The following is a 22,667-nucleotide window of genomic DNA, read 5'->3' as shown; positions in this document are numbered from 1 at the left end:
TGCTGCTCGTCTCTGTCACTTCTCAGTTAATTTAAATTGTAGTGTCTTCCACGTTTTGATTAATAATGCATTAAAAAAAAAAAGTATGTGCATTCGAACAGACTGTGCATGAGTTTATGGTGGAGGTCATGACAACCTCTTTGCTTCCGATCTGGATCTCTAACTGCCATGCATCTTATATATATTTCCTCATGTGGCTTCCATCCTACTCATGACCATTCGGTTCCATAGACCCACCAATCTCTCTCACCACGACTTGTTGGCTAGCTAGTCCCCTCGAGCCACCATCAAAGAGAGGGGCAAAAAAAAAAAAATTGCTACAGGATACGTTGTCTAATTAACATTCTTTTCGATCTTTAGTACAGGCATGTATGTTCTGAATTTTTCTTTATAGTTTAGATTATTTATCAGGATATATTTTCAAACGTATTGATAAAAATATACTTACATGAAAAACTCGAATTCGAAATGGTTTTGTTGAAAAAAAGATTATCATTTGATTGCTAGAGTTTGTCGTTTATATATTTGTTTAAATAATAAATGTAATCCAAGGATAATATGTGTGTATAAATGTAAATAGTAAATGTAAAACTTAATCTGGTTATGAGATATATATAACAAAATTTTGTTTCTTAGAAAATTGCTGTATGCTCCCTTAGTCCATGAATATATTGAAGAAGATACATAAGATTCATCCACCCAGTAACCTCTAGGAAATATATTTAAGAAGACCAAATGTCGAATTTATATCAAGTTGTCATGTCTCTCTAAAAAAGAAAAAATAATTAATTCTTACGTGCCAGTAGAAGCGACGGCAACTTTTACCAAAATCACTTACCAGTACAGATCGCACTGTCGGTGCCTCAATAAATGTTGGGGGTGTGAAATTTACCTCGCTTGAAATAGAATTTATACAATTATTTTTCTTGTATTTTTTTTATATATATAGAATACACAATTTCGCTTTTTTTTATATATATAATAACTATGAGTGACATTTACGCTTTGACAGTTTGACCATAAAAAAGAAAAGAAGAAGAAGAAGAAGAAGAAAAGATACAGTAAATCGTAGAACGCACTCTCTTGAATTTTTGTTTTTGGTTTCTTGTGCTTTCATAATTGATAGATAAGTTAGAGCAAAACTAGGTGGCTAAAGTGCAATGGGAGAAATCTAAAGTAGAAACGTGTCAGTGCTATTTTTGGTCATCATGGAAACAGATCTTGAAGTAGTATAATAAATACCAGGTAAACTCAAGCCTCTACACTTACCTTATTCTTCGGCGGAAGAAGCTCCCGCCTTTGCCTTCCCTTTCTGTCACTTACTCTGCATTTCCCGTTTCTTCTTAGTCTATACCTCTCCCATCCCCCATTTCACTTAGAGAACCAGAAGATTACGAAGGTAACCGTTTTAGTTTCACTCTGACCTTTATGTTGTACACGTTTCTTTTTGGCTCATGGGCATTGGTTTTTGGTATAGCACACAATTCTGTTTGATGATGGGTGGATCTGTTATGCTTTTATCTTTGTTCATGGGATGATTGGTCTATGCCTGCTCTAGATCTGAACTTGGTTGTCGTAATTTTGATTCCTGACACTCGAAGGAAGAGTTCGGAGACGTTGGACTTAATTGTCCGGTTTCTCTAAATTCGTAAACTTTTAATTCTTACTTTATATATAGTGCAACATTGGATCTGTGATTTTTAAGGTAATGGAGTCTATAATCCCCCTTTCTCTATGAGGTAAGTCATGTTATTAGTCTAGCTTGTTAAAATTGAAACAAAACTGAATGTTAATTGCATGCTAAAGCATGTCATAGCGTGATCCGAGTTATGGTATGAAGATTTTAGTTTTCCAAGTTCACGTGTACTCATTGAGTTTTCTAACTGAATAGTTGATTTTAGATTTGAGGAAGAATTTGTATCCAGGATCTCTTACCTGTATCATCAAGCAAAAGTGATTGTGCACTTCCACTGAATTGTGATTTTAATTCTATTTTTTGGCTATCTATTACATATAGATATGGTGAAGATCTGTTGCATTGGAGCTGGCTATGTCGGTGGGCCTACCATGGCCGTGATTGCACTGAAGTGCCCAGACATTGAAGTAGTGGTTGTTGATATTTTTGAGCCGCGAATTATTGCCTGGAATAGTGACCATCTTCCCATTTATGAACCAGGCCTTGATGATGTGGTAAAACAGTGCAGGGGAAAGAACCTCTTCTTTAGCAAAGATGTGGAAAAGCATGTGGCAGAAGCTGATATAGTCTTTGTATCAGTAAATACACCAACCAAAACTCAGGGACTTGGAGCTGGCAAAGCAGCCGACCTAGCTTATTGGGAGAGTGCTGCTCGTATGATTGCAGATGTATCAAAAACTGACAAAATTGTTGTTGAGAAATCAACAGTTCCAGTGAAAACGGCAGAAGCAATTGAAAAGATTTTGACCCACAACAGCAAAGGCATCAACTTTCAGATTCTTTCCAACCCGGAATTTCTTGCCGAGGGAACTGCAATTCAGGACCTTTTCAACCCAGACCGAGTTCTTATTGGTGGCAGGGAGACCCCAGAAGGGAAGAAGGCAATTCAAGCATTGAAAGATGTATATGCCCATTGGGTTCCTGTGGAACGGATCATATGCACCAATCTCTGGTCTGCTGAACTCTCGAAACTTGCTGCAAATGCCTTTTTGGCACAGCGGATCTCTTCTGTTAATGCCATGTCGGCACTCTGCGAAGCCACAGGTGCAGATGTCTTCCAAGTATCCCATGCTATTGGAAAGGACACGAGGATTGGGCCAAAGTTCTTGAATGCAAGTGTGGGTTTTGGTGGATCGTGTTTCCAGAAGGATATCCTGAACCTGGTCTACATTTGTGAGTGCAATGGCCTCCCCGAGGTTGCAAGCTACTGGAAACAGGTTGTTCAGGTGAATGAGTACCAAAAAACACGTTTTGTGAACCGGATGGTTTCCTCCATGTTCAACACAGTCTCAGGTAAGAAAATTGCAATTTTAGGATTTGCTTTCAAGAAAGACACAGGTGATACAAGGGAGACCCCAGCCATAGGTGTTTGCCAGGGCTTGTTGGGTGACAAGGCTATATTGAGCATATATGACCCTCAGGTTTCACAGGAACAGATTCAAAGGGATCTCTCAATGCACAAATCTGAATTGGATAGGCCTCCTCATCTTCAGCCAGCGAGCCCCACGGCTATCAAGCAAGTTACGTTTGTATGGGATGCTTATGAAGCAGCAAAGGGTGCTCATGGGATCTGCATATTAACCGAGTGGGATGAGTTCAAAACTCTTGATTACCAGAAGATCTATGATGATATGCAGAAGCCTGCTTTTGTTTTTGATGGACGTAATGTAGTGGATGTTGATCAGCTGAGGCAAATTGGCTTTATTGTTTACTCCATTGGTAAGCCATTGGATGCCTGGCTGAAGGACATGCCTGCTGTGGCATAAGACCTGCATGTTTTGAAGCGACTCGGGGCAGGTTGTAGTGGAATCACAAATTGCGAGACCCCTCATCGTATATTTTTTATTTTTCTGCTTTTAGCCTTAAATATTTTTATAGTTCTGGGATTCGATTGTTTCTGACTATGTGATGGATGGGTTCTCTGGCACCATTGTGTTGGGATATCTTTTGTTGGTAGCAAATTTTTATTTGTTCTTATTGGTTTAATGTAATAAATCAGAACATCTGGAAATTTTAGCACTCTTTCCAGCTATCCTGTCTCCTATATATATACAGTATCGTTCTGTTGGGGGGCATCACGTTATGCTTTTGTCAGTAGAAGAATGTAGGATCCGACATTGTCATTAACCTGCGGTATTTTGTCCGTTGACCGAGGTGGATGCAACAAGGTGAGTTAGCTAGGATGCCGTACTAATGTGATTTTCAAGTTTTTGAAGAATTTGCCCGCGTGAATAAAGAAAAACTAATGTCTTTTATAACTCTTTTTTTCATAAATACTATACTGTAGCCTTTAATTGATTATTATTTTGCCAGGGATGAGATGTTCTTTAATAAAACAGGAAGCAAAAGGTTGTAATTTTTGGAGCCTTCTCAGCTTCCCTTCTCCCTTAAAAGCTCCATAACAATTCACCTTGATCATATCTCCTGTAAAAATACTTCAGTACATACTCCTTGTACTGCTCTGCTCTCACTTTTCCTTTGGAACATGAATCTGCTTCAAACTCTTTAGAGACGCCAACAAATCACTCAGTGGTAAGTGGTCAATGAGAGACTGAGACTACATCAAGATTTGACGAGCCTTGAAACAGTGCAAGGAGATGGAACTCGCTTTCATGATAATCAACAGATACTCCACAGAGAGTAACAAAATCAGGTACGTAGCCTTCTATGTAGGCTAGAAACCCGGAATTGCAAACTCTCCACAGCCGAGAATGTCTTCGTTTTGTTTAGCATAAAATTTAATTTAATGCGATTGTTAACTAGTTCATGCAACACAATTTAAATGGATGAAATACAAATGATGATACATTCAAGAGTATTGAAGATTTTCATCCAAGAAAATGTCTAGACATTGACTTCTTTTTCTATGCAAATACATCAACATGGTTTCAAAAAGAGACATAAAAAAAAAGCTAGCCAAGAATACATGCTAAATAAAAATTTCTCATAACATACTTGCTTTTTTAAAAAAACGAAGTTCCATATTGCAAGCTTAAATGAAGATGAGCATAACATATATTTTGTTAAATATAAAAATAAAAAATATATATATTATTTAAGTTTAATAATTTTACGGTGCTCAATAAATAACGAATAACAAGTGCTCGATAAATAAATGGTTTATCATGTGTATTTTCTAGTTCACGCTTTAAAAAATTAAATAGATATGAGCATGAAGATAAATCCTAAGTAAAAATATTTTTATTATTTTTTATGTGATTTTATTCTCTTTTATACTAATCTTTGTGTATTTTTTTAAAATAAATATTAAAAAACAACTCATAAAATACTACTAGTTATTTTTTATATATTTTTTAAATCTTAAGATTTAAAATATATTGTATCTTTTAATTAAACCATTTTAAGTAAAAGTATGAAATAAGTAATTTGATTTGAAAAACAAATCCCATATATATATATATATATATATATATATATATATATATATATATATATATATCGAAAACGTTACCATTTTTCTTGTAGACGGTTTGAAAAAAAAGAGAAACAATCGGTAGATGACGTCATGGTGTGCGTGTATATATAAACTACAGAGTGCTGACATGGTCAAATAAAAATAGAATTTACTTATTTCCTACAGAGAAAAACTTATTTACAAACAATCTAACAATTAAAATCGAAAGCAAAAGGCACCGCACGCAACTAATTTCATATAAAACAGGTATATTTTTTTATAAAAAAAATCGGGTGATTTTATCTTACGTGAGATATTACTAATCTTTTTTTTAAAAAAAGAAAATGAGAGATTTTATCTTCGGTGAGATATATTGCTTCATCATATAGTTAATAGATTGAATTAGAAAATATAAAATTAATAACTTCAATTTAAATTTGTACTTTATTTGGAATGGAATTGGAATTCTATTCCCACTATATTTTCGATTATTAAAAACGAAACACTGATAAAAATAAAAAAATAAAAAAATAAATGAAGGGAAAAAAAGGCTTATGCCAATTCAAGATTTACTCCTCAAAAAAATCAAATCAAGGAGAATTTCAAATTTTGATTTTAATGGAGAAGAGAGAAAATTAAGCCAGACCAACCATATAACTCGACGTTGAAAACAATAAAATGAATCCAGGCTATGAAAGGACCTTGATGTAATTTCGCTACTTCCGGACCGGTCTAGCTTATATTAGGATCCAGCTCATGATCAAATTTAACCGGGTTAGCATATCGGACCGCGTCGTGTACGGGACTCACGTACCTTAAAAAATCCTCTTTTTTCATCGTCTCTTTAACGTAATTAAATCCAAAAATCGATCTCCGATTTTTCTCAAATTATTTCTTACCACTTAGATCCAACCTTCAATTCTTTCAATTCGCGTCATCCTCTTTCGATCGGTACCTTTTTTAATACCAGCCGTTATTTTAAAATTTTCTAGGGTTAGGGTTTCTCATCTGGACCTCTAATCTCTCGATCCTTTATGTTTTTCATATCGGTTTCGTCTCTAAAGTAATTTCCCCATAAAATTTAAGTCCAATTTTGTTGATTGTTGTAATTACGTTTGGGTTTAGGATTTCGAAGTCTTCGATCTATTTCCGGTTTGCTCGAATCTGTTAATAAGTTTAGGGGTTTTGCTCGTTTCGTTACTGGGTCTCTGTATCTTCCTTGTTTTGCCCGTAATTTGCCGGTTTTATTGGTGATCTCAAAATCTAGGGTTAGGGTTTTTCCCAATTTTTTTTGGACTCTCTATTCGGTGAAATTGAGTTAGGGGTTCGTCTCCACGCATCAATAAATCATCTTTGGTTTATAATAAGTGTCGTTTACGATCAATTTTCCCTATTCTGCTTTGAAGTTTGAATACAACTTATTGTAAAGGTAAATTACTGTTAATTAGCAACTGTTTCAAAATACTTCACTTTATGTTGTTGGAGAGTTGTGTGTTGATGAGTTTTCCCATCTTTTTTTGTACCACCGTTCGTGTACGTGTGCCTTGTCTTAACTGAACGTAACGCTAACTGTGTCTATGCTGGTTTTGTTTGTTGAAGACAATGCTAGCAGTGGCTGCTATGTGTCTGTGTGTGGACGGTTTTCATGAGGCTCCTGCTGTCTATGGTTACAGTTACATTTGCATGCTTGTGTCGGGTCTGATAATTTCGTTCATGTCCCTGCTAGTAAATTTCAGAAAGTAATATTTCAGAGGTTCTTAAGTTATGCTTTTGAGTAATTGGATGCTGCAAAGCTAAGCTGATATAAATGGTACCTGATTTTTACCGCTGTCCCTTACTAAGCTGTTTAGCAATCCTGTATTGATTATGTAACTACTCGTGGACAAATGTCCTTCTGCATGTCTATGTTGATAGTATACGCTTGCATGTTTGCTGGTGATTTGCTTGTTATTTATTTCCTACGATTCTCGATTGTGCCATTGAGTTTTTTAAGGGAGTTCGGTGCTGGATCCTCGTGCATATGGGAAGTTGTGCTTGGTTCAATTTTGTGGACTCCTAGCTAAGGAATTATTGCTTCATCCCCCTTTCGCTTGAATTTTTCTTTAACCTTTTGCTCTTTGTATTTCAGGCTTAAATGGGATTTAAACGGCCTTTTGATGATGAAGAGTTTCAGGATCTTCCTTTTAAGCAGGCAAGACAGGTGGAATGTTGCAATAAGTTGACTCAATTGTCAGAAACTGGTGCACATTGTAATGTGCCTAAGAAACCTGATGTTGCAGGTAAAAATTGTGGCCTTGAACTTCACTTCTTGTTTGTCTACAACTGTAAATATGGTGTTTTCTTCACCTTTTGAAATAATATGTTGGTTGATTTGGTTATATATTTCTTTTCATGTAAAGCAGATGGCTATGGGAGCAACTTTTTCAAAATTCAGTGGCATGAGACATTTGAGAATGACTTAATTGAAGTTTCAAATTTTGCTAAAGATTCTGACTCCAGTGGTCCTTTGTCGTTAGTCACCAGCAGTTCCAGTGATGAAGATTTTGGGTCCTGGCCAGCAGCTTACTCTTCTCTTTCTTCTGAATATTTTGAGGCTGAGTTTCCACAGAAAACATCCATACCTCTGGCAGATGTCTACTCATCCTATTTGGATGAATTTCCTAGGAAACAAGTTCCTCTTGGACCAAATCACCAAGCCAGCATTCCATTGTGGGACAGGCATATGAAGAAGGATAAGCTAGCAGACTCATTCAATACAAATGGTTCCTCGTTGTCTGAATCAGACCATCACATTTATAATGATAATGAAGAGAAGTTGGTGGGAACTTGTATCATTCCAATGCCGGATACAAAACCATGTCTGTCCACTAGGTATGAGGCTGCTTGTGGCAGAATTGATTGTGAGTGCCTGGATGAAGGCTCTGTCAGATGTGTGCGGCAGCACATACTGGAAGCGCGGGAAGAATTATTAAAATCTACTGGGCATGAAAATTTTGTAAACTTGGGGTTTTATGACATGGGAGAGGAGGTGTCTTGTAAATGGGCCAAGGAAGAGGAACGGGTTTTCCATGAAGTTGTTTATTCCAGGCCAGAGTCCTTGGGCCAGAATTTTTGGAAGCACTTGGCACAAGTGTTTCCTTATAGAACCACAAAGGAAATTGTCAGCTATTACTTCAATGTCTTTATGCTTCGGAAGCGAGCTGCTCAGAATAGATCTAACCTGCTGGACATTGACAGTGATGACGATGAATTGCCTCGGATCAATAGAGGCTCCTATATTCAAGTTTTAGAAGAAGATGCAGATTCTGATCTCGAGTCCCCTGTTGATCAATATGATCATGCAGAACTGGGAGGCGATATTCTTGAAGATGACATCAATGATGACAGTGAAATTCTTGAAGATGACATCAATGATGACAGTGATGATGATGCTGGTGGTGCTTCTGATGAGGTGGGAGATGGTAGTGGAGACACCAGAGGAGAAGATTCTGGGATAGATTATGCCTCAGAAACACTTGATATGAACAGTATCGATCCTGCTGTTAAGCATATGGACGATAATGCTGGTCAAGATGGGGTGGATTTCATTGTTCAAGATGACTCTTGCATGTCTTTTGAGTTCCAAGCTGATAAAGTTGACTCTTGTGGTCTAGTTGACACCAGGGCTGCTCTGCATGTAAATAGAAGTGACTATAGCAAATGCTTGCCCAGTAAAGTAGATGGATGTGGTGATGATGAGGATCGGGTATACTTGTTGGACCTCTGTGATGCTAAAGATTGGGATGCCCGTTACTTTAGTCCAATCAGGGGTGTTGATCTTCTTCCTACAAGTAACATCATTGAAGAGATTTTCGGACAAGGAACCTGTGACAACCAGACAAGAGATGCCAATGGCATCAGCTAGTGCCTCCCTCAGTTTCCTGGCATTTTAGCGTACAAAATGTGCATTCACTGCAGAGACCAGGATCCTGGTGTCTTTCTTTGTAAGAATGTTTTTCAAGGTTCTTACTTTCTAGAAGGTAAGAGTTTTCCCCCAAATAGGGTATAAGAAGAAATTGAAAAAAGAAGGAAATTTTTTTTGTTTTTGGTCTTGCTCAATGTACATTCATAATCAACCTTTCTCAATGGAATCGTTGTGATTAATGGATCACATTAGTCATTACATCCTTCCGCTTTGTAGGACTTACAACTCTAACTTATTGATGAACTGTATCCTATTTTGTAAGTGGGGCTGAAGCCATTCTAACCCATTAAACCTTGTATCGCACCCGCAACAACTTATATGATCCTCGACCTGAGCCAGTTACCGGAAAGGACTCAGACTTTAATTCGTCATATTTTCAGTCATGGTTAAAGTGCTAGACTGCTTGAGCTTGTTTGAGCAAGGCACTGAAAGTCATTTGGGTTCCTTGCCCAGTTGTCCTAGCCTCGGCGCAGCAGTCCTGGAATCATTGTCCAGCTCGTTTTGATTTTGCAAGGACTAGCAAACGAGGCGTAAATCATAGGGTCCAAGACTTCAGGTTGGCACAATAAAGACGGCAAAGCTGCAAATCAAATCCGGTTAACAACTGCGTTATACTTTACAAAAATGATTCAGCACGTCATTTGAACTTCAGCCTCAGTTATAGTCGACCTGGACCTCTCACCTTCATCATTATTCCGTTTATATTATGTTATCCATCAATCATAGTATAATCAGCTGCCAGAAATCAGTCTGCCGGTTTCGTGCGACCGCTCATGTGCTCCTCCTGTGAGCGCAATGAAGCCTGGGAGATTAGGGTACGAGGGGTCCATTTTCTTTGCACGTTCATTATGTTGAAGAATTTGGAATGGATGATGCCAAGGGAAATCACCAAAACAGGCCAAAAAACAACCAAGAGTGGGACAGTGTACAGAGTTGGTGACGTATGACCACAAACAATTTAGAGCGATTTTTTTACTATAAATGTTTTTAAAATTTGCTTTTTATATTGAAATATATTAAAATAATTATTTTTATATCAACATATTAAAATATTTTAAAAATAAAAAAAGACAATCCAGTCGCACAAATAAACACCGCTTTGAGGAGGCATCTTTATCCATCAAACTGCAGTCATAGACTCATAAGCTATGAATTAATAATGCTATCAGTGGTTCTCTTGTTTATGTTTAAAGTGAAGGCTTCTAACGGCGGCGAAATTTTCAAGTTTTAAACTTGTGGGTCAACTCCAATAAAAATAAATTTTGTTCTCTTTATTGCTTTTTTAGTGAATATTACAAGACAATAATTTCCATTTACAATGAGGGGAAAAGGCGCAAAGATATAAAACCAAAGTGAGAGAAAAAAAAAAAGGAGAAGAAAGATTCTAATTTTGAATTTCATATGAAAAGTTTAGTTTAACCTCTTTTTTTATAATTAATAAGTAATTGGTCTTTTTAGTTGTTAAAAATTTAATTTTAATATTAAATTTTATTTCTCTCATTTTTAATATTTTTTGTTGAGGGGAAGAGAGAGTTGTTACATTTCAATGAAGAGATATAAAGTACTTGTTTACTTCTACTTTTTATGAGAAGGTAAATCTTCCCGTTGGAAGATTTTTAGGATTGGTTTTATTTTGAGTTTTTGACTTGTATTTGGGATTGTTTAAAGTTGAATAAGTTTATCTAAATATTTGGGGTGTTTTGTAGGTGTTATGGTTGAAAAATAGTTTTTTAATAAAAAAAAATCAAAGCCTTGATTTTCCAAGAACCCTTCGATCACTGAATTTTGCAAACAACTATTTTTTTTTTAAAAAAAATAAAGGTGGTAATAGGTTCTTCACCTCTTTAAAAAATAAAAATATAAAAATACAGGCCCGAACATGTGGGTTAGGTTGAAAGGCCCATGCGTTCGGACCCTTTATTTATAAGACCTGGGTACACTAGGCGCCTTTCAGGCTTCTTCTTTTTTAATTTTGTTATTTTATATTTAGGTAAAAGGTCAATTTAATTAAAAAAAATCATTAAATCCAGTTAAGACCATAACTATGATCGCAAGTTTAATGGGTTAATACACAATGTCCGTGTCAATCCAATATTGTTTTGTTCGAATATATTTTTTAAAATATGTTAGATTGATTTTTTTTAAAGCATTTGGTTTATTTTGAAAATTGACTTCATAATTTTTGTTCTGAGATTGATTTGTACATGATTGTCACGGTCTCGTGATCTAAGTCGTGAATGTAGAAGGTTGACATGGGTTGACCGGAGTTGCTTTAGTAAAACACAAAATCAAAGTTTTTTTTTAAAAAAATCAGTTTTTAGATATTTTGTTCATTTAATTTGTTTTCTTCCGGTTTATCCTTTTAGATTTTTTTAAAATAATTTGTTTTCTGTTTTTTTATCCTTTGATTAGGGAAAATATTTTTTTAAAAAAAATTAATTAAACTCATTGGATTTCTAAACTCGAATTATGGGCTTAACATGTTAGATCATGAAGCTCAAGTCGATCAAATATGTTATCATTGGTTTTTCTTTTAAAAAAGCAGGATACTGAAATCTTTTTCAAGTATTTAATTTATTTTGATATTTATGATATTTTTTGTTTTGGTTTATGTAGGAATAATTTAGTTTGATTTGTTTTTAAAGAGTTTTTTATAATTTTTTTAAAAAAAATCCAAATGACATTATTATTGTTCATCAGGTTTAATGATACTTTAAAAAGCAATTCCTGCAATCTTGGCATTATTTTTGTGTTTAAAAAAAAAAACAGTTGAACCCGCAGGCAAATGCGGGTCAAAAGACTAGTTATACAACTATTCCAGTGGAGTAAGTTCAATCTCCAACTGGTGGTATCACGTTGCCTGCAATTTAACTCAAGGGACCCTCCTTCTTTACTTGCTTTCTTTTTTCTTTTTTTTCTTTTTTGCTCAAAACATAAAATACTTATTTCTTTTTGCTCTGACTATGATGTCATCTTGGGAGCGTTACTGTGAAAATTTTTAACACGTTTCTGGTGGTAGATAGAAGTTATCAACATCAATATCCTGAGCTGCTAAAATTTGTTTCCTCAAATAATTTCTTGGCTATGGGATAAAAAAAAAAGAAGCGAAACGACCGGGTCAATTTAAATCCCCGAAAGGGACGGGACCAGCTAAGGAAGATGCATTACATCAAAAGGTGAAAAAAAACAATGATCTTCGTGCACATGACAAGAAGATCGTTACCAAGATGGTTTGACTTGATCAAAGCAACCATCCCCATAGGTATATCAAGAAACATCTCTATTTTGATGGGCAGGAAAATGACTTAAATTATAAAATCCCATGAAATTATCTAGGCCCTAGTCATGTTCAGGCAATGAACCAGGCAGGCCTTTCATAACGCAAGGTAATTTGTGAAGTAATCACGGGAATCGAATGAGTAGCTTTTCCTCTTTCTTAGTCATTGAAAAAAGAGAAAAGAAGAACAATAGTACTAAACATGAATGAATGGTGAAATCTTGGAATTGCCAAAGAAATAGAGATGGGCAAATAAACAGCAGGAGTGGATTTTCGATTTTTTAGCTGCCTTCAAATGGGTGTTGCAGATGTGTCCTATATTAGATGATGGATATGAAAATCCAATACCCCACTTGTTACCGATGCATTTTCCCTTAAGAAGTGGGATATTTCAAGCATAAATGATCCTGGAAAGTAGAGGTTAGGTTAGTGGGACAAGCGGTCCATGGATGCCTATACGATGCAACTACATTATTTTGAAGGAAGAAGCTCCGAATTCTTAGCACGAGATTAGATTGGATTAGAAAAAAAGAGAAAAGGGAGGAAGCTAGGAGAGTACGCGTAAAAGGATTTGAAGAATTTTCATATCAATAAAAAGAAATTGTAGCTGCATTTGCATATGATATGAAAAGGGTAAAAAATAAATAAGGGAAGCTGAAGGAAGAGCAATATGGTAACGGTTGGAGAGACTCTGACCCTTCACTTGTATGAGCTTATATAGCAGAGACAAAACAAGGGATATAAAAGAGTCCGATGCTGCTGTGGCTGTGCAGTCAGGGTGTTGCTGGTTGTTAATGTAGTATCTACTAAAACCCTCATTCCTTGGGATCCTCAAAATCCCAGTAAATCTTGGCCGTTCAATCTCCACACAGAAAGGTTCTCACTCGAGTACACGTGCTGCCTATCTTTTCTTCCCTATTCAATATTTTTGCTTCCATGCATGGAATTCTCCTCCAACAATATCACAAAAACAAATAAGAGAGAGGGGGGGGCTAGAGTATCTCTATTTTAGAGAGAGAAAAGAGAAAGAGCCATGGTTGTGTTGTGCTTTGATTGTTCTTAAACATGGAGAAAGCTTGCTCATCGCCCATCATTTTCGACTCATATTTCTTCATTAGAGCTTTGATTTTTGTTTGGCATTAAAACACCCCCATTAAATTCTCTATAGAGGTCTAATGTGTGTACTTGAGAAAGGGGATTTGTATGGCCTTTTCTTTTAGTGGGTCTGATCTTTGTACTTTAACAAGACCGTCACATCTCTCCACTCTTTTCGATTCTCTAGATCAATCATCAGTGCCAAAGCAGCAAACTTCGTGATCTGTTCTCTCTGCTACCTGATCTGGGCTTGACTCCGTCCTGGTTCCGTTTTTTCACCAAATGGGTGCCTATCTTTCTTGAAATGCAGCGATCGAGGTAACATTTGTGCTGTTGATTTTGTTCTTCTTACCGTGTTAATTTGGTTAGATCAATCAATGGAAACCAATCAAAAGAACAACTTTGTTTGCAAGTATTGCAACAAAAGATATCCCTGTGGCAAGTCCTTGGGTGGTCATATTAGGATCCATTTGAATGCTAATGGAACTTGCTCAACTGATGAAGATGCTAAGGTTAAGATGAGCACGACAGAAAACAAAAGTGAGCAAATCTCTGTGTCTGAAGCTGGTGGTCAGTTTGGTTATGCTCTTAGAGAGAATCCTAAGAAAACAACCAGGTTTGTGGCGGATTCCAGCAATACTACTTCACTGCCAGAAAAGCTGTGTAAAGAATGTGGTAAGGGGTTTCAATCACTGAAAGCACTTTGTGGTCACATGGCTTGTCACTCTAAGAACTTCTTTCAAGACCAGTCGGGGGCTACTATGAAGTTGAAAGGAATCATCATGGACAAGCAGTCAGATAGTGAGACAACTGATCCGATTGAGCCAAGGAGATCCAAAAGAATGAGGTACAAGGCTATTGATGTTTACACTTCTTCATTATCTTTGACAAATACTGCTTCTTTATCTTCTACTTCTGATATAGAGCAAGAACAAGAGGAAGTGGCTAAATCTTTGATGATGTTGTCCAAGGATTCTGGTTTTAAAGGTTGTTTTAGTTCAGTCGCAGATTCTTCAGATAACAATTCCGTGGTTTTAGAGGGTAAATCATCATCTATGAAAATGAGGATTAATGTAAATGACGGTATTAATTTCGTGTCCAGCGGTATCGAGTCACTGGAGATGAAGAAGGCAACGCAAAGGGGGGTAAATTCTGCTGAGAATGATCAGTCTGAGAATTCTGATTCCGGGTACTTTAGGAACGGTCCCAAGAAGGTTGAATCAGATGTTTCTGTTCATGGGTTTGCTAGGAATGGTGAATTCAAGAAGCAAGAAGTGGATTCTATGTTTAGTTATGATGATGAGCTGGATGCTGAATCAGGGAAAAGATTAAGCATGTCAAGGCATATTAGAACTCAATTGGGGAAGGATTTCATCGTGGATGATGTATATAATCAAGGTGATAGAGCTTTGATGGATTCGCAAAAGGGATTCAAGAATGAGTCTTGCGAATATCTTAGCAGCAGTGTTCGAAACAGGGGCAGCAAATGTGTTTCTCTCGGGGGACGCAGAACCAGCCATAACAGGATTAATGGCTGCAGTGATTCAATATATGAGAGTGGGGAGAACAGCGTAGATACTGACTATGTCCCTAATCCAATTGCTAATAGTAGTAAGATGATTCAATCTAGAAGTGGAAAAACTCCAATTGAGAAGAATTCTTCTGGAAAAGCAGAGAAAAAATTGGGGTTGAAAATAGAGAAAGTACACGAATGTCCTTTCTGTCCCAAGGTTTTCCGATCAGGTCAAGCTTTGGGTGGTCATAAGAGGTCCCATTTTATTGGAGCGGCCAGGGTTAGACCTGTGGTGATTGAGCAAGATGTGCCTGAGATATCCACGCGGGGGCTAATCGATCTTAATCTTCCTGTCTCCATGGAGGAAGAGTCAGATGGGTTAGGACCGTGGTAATTCATGAGTTTCTGCAAGTAGGTCAGTCAGATCTCCAAAGGAGAAACTTTTTGCTCGTGGTTTTTGATGAAGATGCTAGTGACTGCTAGAGTGTACAGACAAGGTGAATGCTTTTGCTTCAGATTCAAGGATGTCTTGCTAAGGTAGCTATTCCATTCGTTGCTTGTGAAGATGTAAGAAGCATGTGTTTTCACTTTGTTGGGTTTTTTTTTTTTTTTTTCTCTTTCTTAAGAGCTTCTTTTGATATCTCATTTGTTTATCCCAGCAATTTATCTCGTTACAAATTTTAAATTCACAAGTCCTTTTGTTTTGGAAAACGTGCGATGTATAGTATTTGGATCCTACATTTCTTTCTTTTCTGTTATTCTTCCATGAATTTTCATGGGTTCTTGAATTCTATGGAAATGGAAGCCTTGAACAGAACATACAACTGTTTTGAAATCCCCTACTGTATGCTCTATCGGCGAGCAAAATCCATTGCCATCTGAACTTAATCGTCAACCAGAATCAATTTTTAATGTTCATGTCTTTTTGAGTTTTATGCACTGTTAAAGAGTCACGCACCTCCTGCCTTGCTTTATGGGGAGGGGAGAGACACTAAAATATAAAGTGCTATTTGGAAGAGAAGTTTCCTTTTCACTTTACTTGCTCTAGGACCGTGTTTTCACTTTCGCGTCTACATGTATATTTTGTACAATTATGCCTATCTGGGTACAACGTAAGTTATCACGAAACATCACAAGGTGCCGACGTGCCTCGAGCTTCATATCACGCCCATGTTTTCTTCTGCAATTCGCCTTTTCTTCTACCTACAGATCTCATATTAGAGTCTCCCTCCCTCTCTCTCCATGGAACAAAAAGGAATAATAAAAAAAAAGGTCTCTCCTAGCACCAGCCACCAAGTAGTTTTCTCTCTTCAATAATGAATTGAATGCGGTTTAAACACTAAATCACGCTTCCTTGATAAAAAAAAAAAAGGTGCAAAAAAAGGAACGCTGCTGTTTTCTTGGTCAAGCATTATTTACAGGATATCTGATATTCTCAGTGACTAGCTGTTTCACTCATTCGGCCCCTCATCCACGTTGAAATGGGGATATATGGAGTGGTTGGAACACTGCTCTTGCCTTTGAAGATTTATTTTCGTGGAATCGTGAAGAATCAAGATTTTTTTTTTATCATTGAAGATAAATTGTGGTTCAAGTTGGTTGTATGGTCACCTAGCATTGAGACAACAATAACCTCATAGTGTTTATTTGTTTGAGATTACGGTATATATATATTGCTTTTCAAAATAACATTTTATTTAAAAATATATTAAAATAAAAATAAATAACATCAATATATTAAAATCATTAAAACCCACTAAAAATAGAATTCATTCATTAATTTTTCAAATTAAAAAGACTTTAGAAAAATACTCAAAAATAAAAACAAAAATTCTCCCAGAGACACCACCCTTGATATTGTTGTTTTCTCCATGGCTCCTCCGAATCCATATCACCCTTCGCCTTTTGTCTATATTCATCGCCATATTCTGGAATCTGGACTCGAGTTGTTGTTTTTTTTAAATAAAAAATAAAATAAAAAAAACTTTTACATTTTCGTTGCGTGTAGTGTCGTGGAGATGTAAATTGAGCATAGCGGTTTATTTGGTTCGATGATGTCACCTCATCCACAAACTAGTACAACGTTGGTAAAACAGTATAGACAAGATAACTTGCAGTATCACACTTCATCGTGTGGGACCGTGAAGCTTTTTATCCACGTCATATTTCCACTCCCAATCTATAAATGGATTGGTGAATTGTACAACAATCTCTCCGAATACAAATGAATTGCCTTATGGAGGTTATGAATTAACCTGGTACTATAAAACGTTTTCGTTTCGCTCCACGAACCAGCACGTCAATTGTGATATGAAAATCCTTTTAAATACTAGCAGTAAATAAATAAAATAAAATAAAATATTATCTTTATCTTGGAAAACCCATCAAGTTATATAATTGTAACATGGATTTAATAGAAGGGGTTGTGCTAGTGGATCTGGGCAGTCTTTAGAGGACAGCACAGTGTATTGCTCTATAAAGAAAATCTCCGCGAGACTGCCGGTGTCAATTTTCTCCCATTGGACCGGTGTGAGAGGACCACTTTCTAGAACCCATGGACTTGCAGCAGCCAACAAGTGCGGTCAAAGAATCAATTGAGATGAGAAAAATAAACACCACGTCAGCTCATTTGTTTGCTCGTGACACGTGGCAGGATAGTCAGGTGGCATTGAGGGAATCAAGGTCAAGGGCCAATTATAGCAACTTGAAAAAATTACTCAGGGCATTTGTCGATATAGTTTTTTAAAATAATATAAATATAATTATTTTTACGTGGTGTATTTCAATGGGAAACAATTATTTTAACAATTCATTTGTATTTTAATATATTTAATACTAATGGTTTTAGTTTTATTTTTTTAGAAAAACATTGAGAGAAGTCGCAAAGATTAAAGAAATAACTTTATTTTAATGTTTTTAGCTTTTCCGTAGAACAAAAAAACTATTCTAGAACTTCATTTGGTTATCCTTTTAAAACTGTAAAATCAAGTAAGAAAAGCTAAATTTTTATTTTTATTTTATTTTATTTTGACTCTTCATCTCTGGACTCAAACTAGTGGCAGTGCAAGTTCTGAAACCAGCCCAGCCCAGAACAGCCCAGCCCATGAATCGGTCGCGTTCGGAATTTCGAGTTTACAATATGTAATAATAGCATAACAATCACCTTTGACACTGGGCTGGTTTGATAGAAGACACCCAGGCGAGATGATACTTAAAAGTTGAAAATCAATGGCTTTATACACCACGGCTAGAAATGTAATAATGGCTTTCATAGTTTTAGCATTTTAGGCTGACTTTTCTTGCCTCGCTAGAAATTACTCTTTGGATTGTGTTATGGGATCTCTCGGTCTCTTTTCAGCTTCGCTTGCCTGGGTGCGTTTATACACCGCGGCTTGGGATTTCTTCATGTAGAAGATATCATATCATCGCTGGAAAAGCTGGTTTGATCTGACCAGTAACGTTAATGTATCATGCTATTATTATCGTATCGTGCTCCTTATCAGTGAAAAATATTAGTGACGATATGCGATTGGCTAAAAAAAGTAACACGGAAAAAGCATAGAAAAAGACGTCAAAACTATGTTTGCATGGCACGTGAAAAGTTTATATGGGCCTGTAGAAATACATAGAAGGCGGGCCAGGTAGAGTAGCCGGACCGAGGCAACACCAAGTTTTAGCAGAACTTCGGCTAGAAAATTCCTGCCACTTGGAATGCCAGTCGCTTGTGCCCAAGTGGCTGGAACAGGCCTGGGCCGCTGGTAAAGTAAAATTAAATAGGAGTCTAATTTCAAAAATAAAATTTTCTCTTGAAAAAATTAATATTTATTTTAAAAAATAACAACTAAAACAATAATAAATATCACATCCGAATCACTTGTGCTGTTTGTTATTTATTTGGGATTCCAACTTTAATTGAAAAGTTACTGCGGGCTGGGTTTAGTGGGATTATTGGGCCTGGTCTGACCTAGACACGCACTGACACACATCACTTGAAAATCCATTAACTCGTAGCGGGTCTTTACTTCCTTTTTTCTGTCCGCCTCTCTCTGTCCTCCTCCTCCCGCTGCTCCTGCTGCTGCTGCTAGGCAGCTAAGTTCACGCAATCTGCTGCCGCTGCTGCCTATCAAGGTAACTTTCAGTAATTACGTTAAAATAGATTTTACTCAAGTTCAGTGATCTTTATTTTGTCCTTTTTAACTCTTCATAATTTTTATCTGGTTACTTTGTAGTATCTCCCGCACAGCCCTCAATTTGATTCTCCTAAATTAATTAATCAGATGCAACGATAGAAAAACGTGTTTCTTTTTTTTTTGTATAATTGGAGTGTTAGGTTTCTAGTTGTCTTTGTGTTTGTTGATGTATTGATACAAATCTGTTTTTATTTTTTATTTTATTTTTTCATCTACTGTCTTGTGAATCTGTGGCATGGTTATTTGATGGGTTTCTTCGTGTGTTGTTTGTCTTCATGTCTTATGTATTCTATGTATTTCTTGGTATCTTGGTCCTTCTGCCCAATCGGGTATTAGTTTGAGCAACTGGTTGCTTCTGGTATTATTTTTTGCTTATAAATAGTAGAACCGTATTTCAATGTACAAACGTGTCCTTTCCTTTTGCAATAACTCATTCCATCATGATCCTGTACGATTACTTCTGCTGTAATGGAACAGCCAACTCCTTACATGATATAAAATTGATGGTGTTAACTTCAAAATTCCGGGAAGGATGTGATATCAAGATGGTGTGCTTGTGTCAATTTCTGCAAAAGAGCAGGAGACAAATATAATCAACAAACACGGAAAGATTCCTTTCTTCTCTTTTTCTGTAATCTATACAGTGTGAAAATAATTAAAACACACCTCCTTTTTATGTGCCTGTTACAATGTTACCATCACCACTTCCATTATTTTTTTAGTACTTTGATCCAATGTTGTCTATACCAAAAGTTTCAACTGACATCCACAATAAACATTTTGAAGATTGGCATGTGCTATTATTCTTTAATTGTGACCGAGGATGATCATGCAACAAATTATCTGTGTGGAATCTCTCTATTTATTCCAAATCTATTCTGTGAATATCACGCATGCTTTTGTGAATGCAAGCGAAAAGGGGGATAAGTACACAATCAAGAAACTGCATACACAAGTAAAGGTGGATCATCGTTGATGCATTTTCCATGTATTTCAGGCGGTGTTTTCTGAAGGAGTTTGAAATTTCCTTGGAATGGCTTTGGTTGTAATCTGTGGCCAGCCATGCAGTGGGAAGTCCACAGCTGCATTTTTCCTAGCTGAAGCTCTCAAAGAATCAGAATCTAACTCAACCATTAGAATAATTGATGAAGCTTCTTTTCATCTTGATCGTAATCAAAGTTATGCCAACATGACTGCAGAGAAGAATTTAAGAGGAGCGCTCCGGTCTGAAGTTGATAGATCTGTATCAAAAGACAATATAATTATAGTGGATTCTTTGAACAGCATCAAGGGTTACAGGTATGAGCTATGGTGTTTGGCTCGTTCTGCAGGAATAAGATACAGTGTGTTGTTTTGTGATGTCGAAGAAACTCAATGTAAAAAATGGAATGAACAACGTATGGACAAGTGTGAAGCTACATATGATGATACTATCTTTGAGGACCTGGCAAGAAGGTTTGAGAGGCCAGATAGAAGAAATCGATGGGATTCTCCTCTGTTTGAGTTATCGCCATATAAAGATGGTATTCAGAAATCTTCAGCTGCCATTGTAGATGCTGTTTCATACTTAACAAAAAAAGTGGACTCAAAAACTCGGGATGTTAAAATTTTACATCCAACAATTGCTACACAAAGTACACGATTTTCGGAGGCAAATTCTCTATATGAGCTGGACAGGGCAACACAAGAGGTTACCAATGTCATTGTAGAAGCACAATCCCAGTCAATCGGAGGACCTCTAAATGGAATTTCTCTTGGCCAGGGTTTACCAACTCTTAATATGTCAAGATCAGTTGGGCTACCAGAGTTACGGAGACTGCGTCGGACATTCATCAAGTTGACAGGTCAGACAAGCTTAAGTGGACCTCCCCCTCCTTCGGATGCAGAGAGCGCAAAAAGGATGTTTGTTGATTACTTGAACAGGGAATTGGGAACTACTTGAAGAAGGAATACGAGGATTATGCTATGCCCATTCATCTGCTACTGCTAGTGGCTATGGTGCAAGTGAAGCTATAAGAATTACATTTTGAATTAGTGTTGGATGTTCAAGTTTTTGTACCGACAAATATGGGCAAGTAGTGCCACTGTAGGGGATTTGTCTCTGAATGGTGGCATTTTTTAACTTATTTGTATCATTGAAATCTGAGCAATATTTCGTTAATAACGCAGCAGTGTACCATTGGATCTTGTATTTTCCTTTTTCTCGTGCTGCGTTTTGAGTTGTAGCGCTGTTGGATCAAGAAAGTCTCTCAACCGGCTGGTCCCTGTTGAATCTTATCTTAAGGTGCAAGTTTGTATTCCTGTCTTAAGCAAGTAATCGACTGTCTTTGTAAATGATTGCTCAAAAAACACAATATCAATAAACGAAGGGCTTTGTAGGTGGAAATTGGAAAATTTTCAGCACTTTTGTGTTGAAGACGACAGAAATTTGTTTTATGGTTCTAGAACTATGAAAGGTAACGTGCGAATTGGATGAGTAAAACTCGAGGCATTTGTTATTCTGAACAAGCAACCAAGCAGCATAGGCTTCTTTATCTTGTAGCCTAATATGCAGATATGGCCATTAGATGCTGCACTGCATGCCATTTCACATTTCCATTTCCATGTGAGAAATTTCCATCATTGATTACTTCGCTGAGAGGACAGGATAAACTCAAAACAGGGACTAAATATCATGTATTTCTAGCTAAATAATCCAAAATTACCCTGAGCTTTTCGTCAAACTAGATTTTTGTTTTTGCAGTGGCACCATGTTTTTAAAATTTTTAATTTTTTATGGGTTTTTTTATCATTTTTATATTAAAAATAAATTTAATAAAAATAAAAATATATTATTTTAATATATTTCCGAACAAAAAATCACTTTAAAAAGAAATTACGACTATAATATCAAACACCACGTGAACTATTTTTAATATAATAATAATAATAATAATAATAATAATACTCTCCGTCTAGGTTTTCATCCTTTCATTTTTTTTATTTTAAAATATCTTATTTTTATGACATGTGTTAAAATTAACAAAATAATATATTTTTTTATTAAAAAATAGTTTGAGGTAATTAAATAAAAATATTAAAGTTTAGGAAATAAATTCAATTTGATTCAAAATACAAGATAACTTGGAATAGTTTTTTGCCCTCAAACTTTGGAAGCATGTATACTTCAAAAATGCCTCCATGCCCGTATTAGGCAAGTGCTGGACACAACGTTTCGGATGGAAGACATGGAGATACTATAAAAAATAATATTAAATAAATTCATATTTGGATTTATTTGTCTCATTCTTATCTGATTTGTATTTAGAGAGGGGGCTAAGATATGTCCAATTGCAAGAACCTTTTGAAAGAGTAAAATAATCATTGTAGCATTTTAGATAGTGTTATTATTTTTTATGTGGTATTTCAATGGAAAAGGTCATTTTAACATGCTATTTTGTAAAAAATTTTATTAATATAGGTGTCCGGACTAGTTTGTGTACACTTCGATTAATTTCACGGGCCCTGAAGTTAACGA

The 22,667-nt window shown here is 36.2% G+C and overlaps 4 protein-coding genes across 6 annotated transcripts; all 4 read left to right on the top strand.

The window, feature by feature from the left end:
* The first annotated feature begins 1,063 nt into the window (after positions 1 to 1,063).
* LOC133705729 (UDP-glucose 6-dehydrogenase 5-like) lies at positions 1,064 to 3,728 on the top strand. Of its 2 annotated transcripts, none has more exons than XM_062131095.1 (2): positions 1,064 to 1,399; positions 2,018 to 3,728. In XM_062131095.1, exon 2 carries the CDS (start codon positions 2,020 to 2,022, stop codon positions 3,460 to 3,462), a length of 1,443 nt encoding a protein of 480 aa, XP_061987079.1. In that variant the 5' UTR covers positions 1,064 to 1,399; positions 2,018 to 2,019; the 3' UTR covers positions 3,463 to 3,728. The 2 variants fall into 2 exon arrangements, with proteins under 2 accessions (XP_061987079.1, XP_061987080.1); XM_062131096.1 differs by having other exon boundaries at positions 1,077 to 1,245.
* Positions 3,729 to 5,869: 2,141 nt separating this feature from the next.
* LOC133706042 (uncharacterized) lies at positions 5,870 to 9,273 on the top strand. 2 transcript variants are annotated; one of them, XM_062131555.1, is made up of 3 exons: positions 5,870 to 6,540; positions 7,240 to 7,390; positions 7,514 to 9,273. In XM_062131555.1, the coding sequence occupies exons 2-3, from the start codon at positions 7,246 to 7,248 to the stop codon at positions 9,013 to 9,015; spliced, it is 1,647 nt and encodes a 548-aa protein (XP_061987539.1). In that variant the 5' UTR covers positions 5,870 to 6,540; positions 7,240 to 7,245; the 3' UTR covers positions 9,016 to 9,273. The 2 variants fall into 2 exon arrangements, with proteins under 2 accessions (XP_061987539.1, XP_061987538.1); XM_062131554.1 differs by having other exon boundaries at positions 7,511 to 9,273.
* Positions 9,274 to 12,916: 3,643 nt separating this feature from the next.
* On the top strand, positions 12,917 to 15,708 carry LOC133704897 (uncharacterized). The gene has a single exon (XM_062129953.1). The coding sequence runs from the start codon at positions 13,825 to 13,827 to the stop codon at positions 15,352 to 15,354; it is 1,530 nt and encodes a 509-aa protein (XP_061985937.1). The 5' UTR covers positions 12,917 to 13,824; the 3' UTR covers positions 15,355 to 15,708.
* Positions 15,709 to 18,932: 3,224 nt separating this feature from the next.
* LOC133704116 (protein KTI12 homolog) lies at positions 18,933 to 21,447 on the top strand. The gene is made up of 2 exons (XM_062128869.1): positions 18,933 to 19,088; positions 20,148 to 21,447. The coding sequence occupies exon 2, from the start codon at positions 20,184 to 20,186 to the stop codon at positions 21,090 to 21,092; it is 909 nt and encodes a 302-aa protein (XP_061984853.1). The 5' UTR covers positions 18,933 to 19,088; positions 20,148 to 20,183; the 3' UTR covers positions 21,093 to 21,447.
* The last annotated feature ends 1,220 nt before the right edge of the window (positions 21,448 to 22,667 follow it).

This window comes from Populus nigra, chromosome 10, assembly GCF_951802175.1.
Source record: "Populus nigra chromosome 10, ddPopNigr1.1, whole genome shotgun sequence".
NCBI classification, from domain to species: Eukaryota; Viridiplantae; Streptophyta; class Magnoliopsida; order Malpighiales; family Salicaceae; genus Populus; species Populus nigra.
The sequence above is the reverse complement of the archived record's forward strand: the minus strand, read 5'-3'. Positions and strand labels throughout refer to the sequence as shown.

Excerpts from the sequence above, each read along its gene's own strand:
- LOC133704897 (XM_062129953.1), top strand. The coding sequence starts at position 13,825 with ATGGAAACCAATCAAAAGAACAACTTTGTTTGCAAGTATTGCAACAAA.
- LOC133705729 (XM_062131095.1), top strand. The coding sequence starts at position 2,020 with ATGGTGAAGATCTGTTGCATTGGAGCTGGCTATGTCGGTGGGCCTACC.
- LOC133706042 (XM_062131554.1), top strand. The coding sequence starts at position 7,246 with ATGGGATTTAAACGGCCTTTTGATGATGAAGAGTTTCAGGATCTTCCT. Across the intron at positions 7,391-7,510 it reads TAAGAAACCTGATGTTGCAG|CAGATGGCTATGGGAGCAAC; the intron begins GTAAAAATTGTG and ends TTTCATGTAAAG.
- LOC133704116 (XM_062128869.1), top strand. The coding sequence starts at position 20,184 with ATGGCTTTGGTTGTAATCTGTGGCCAGCCATGCAGTGGGAAGTCCACA.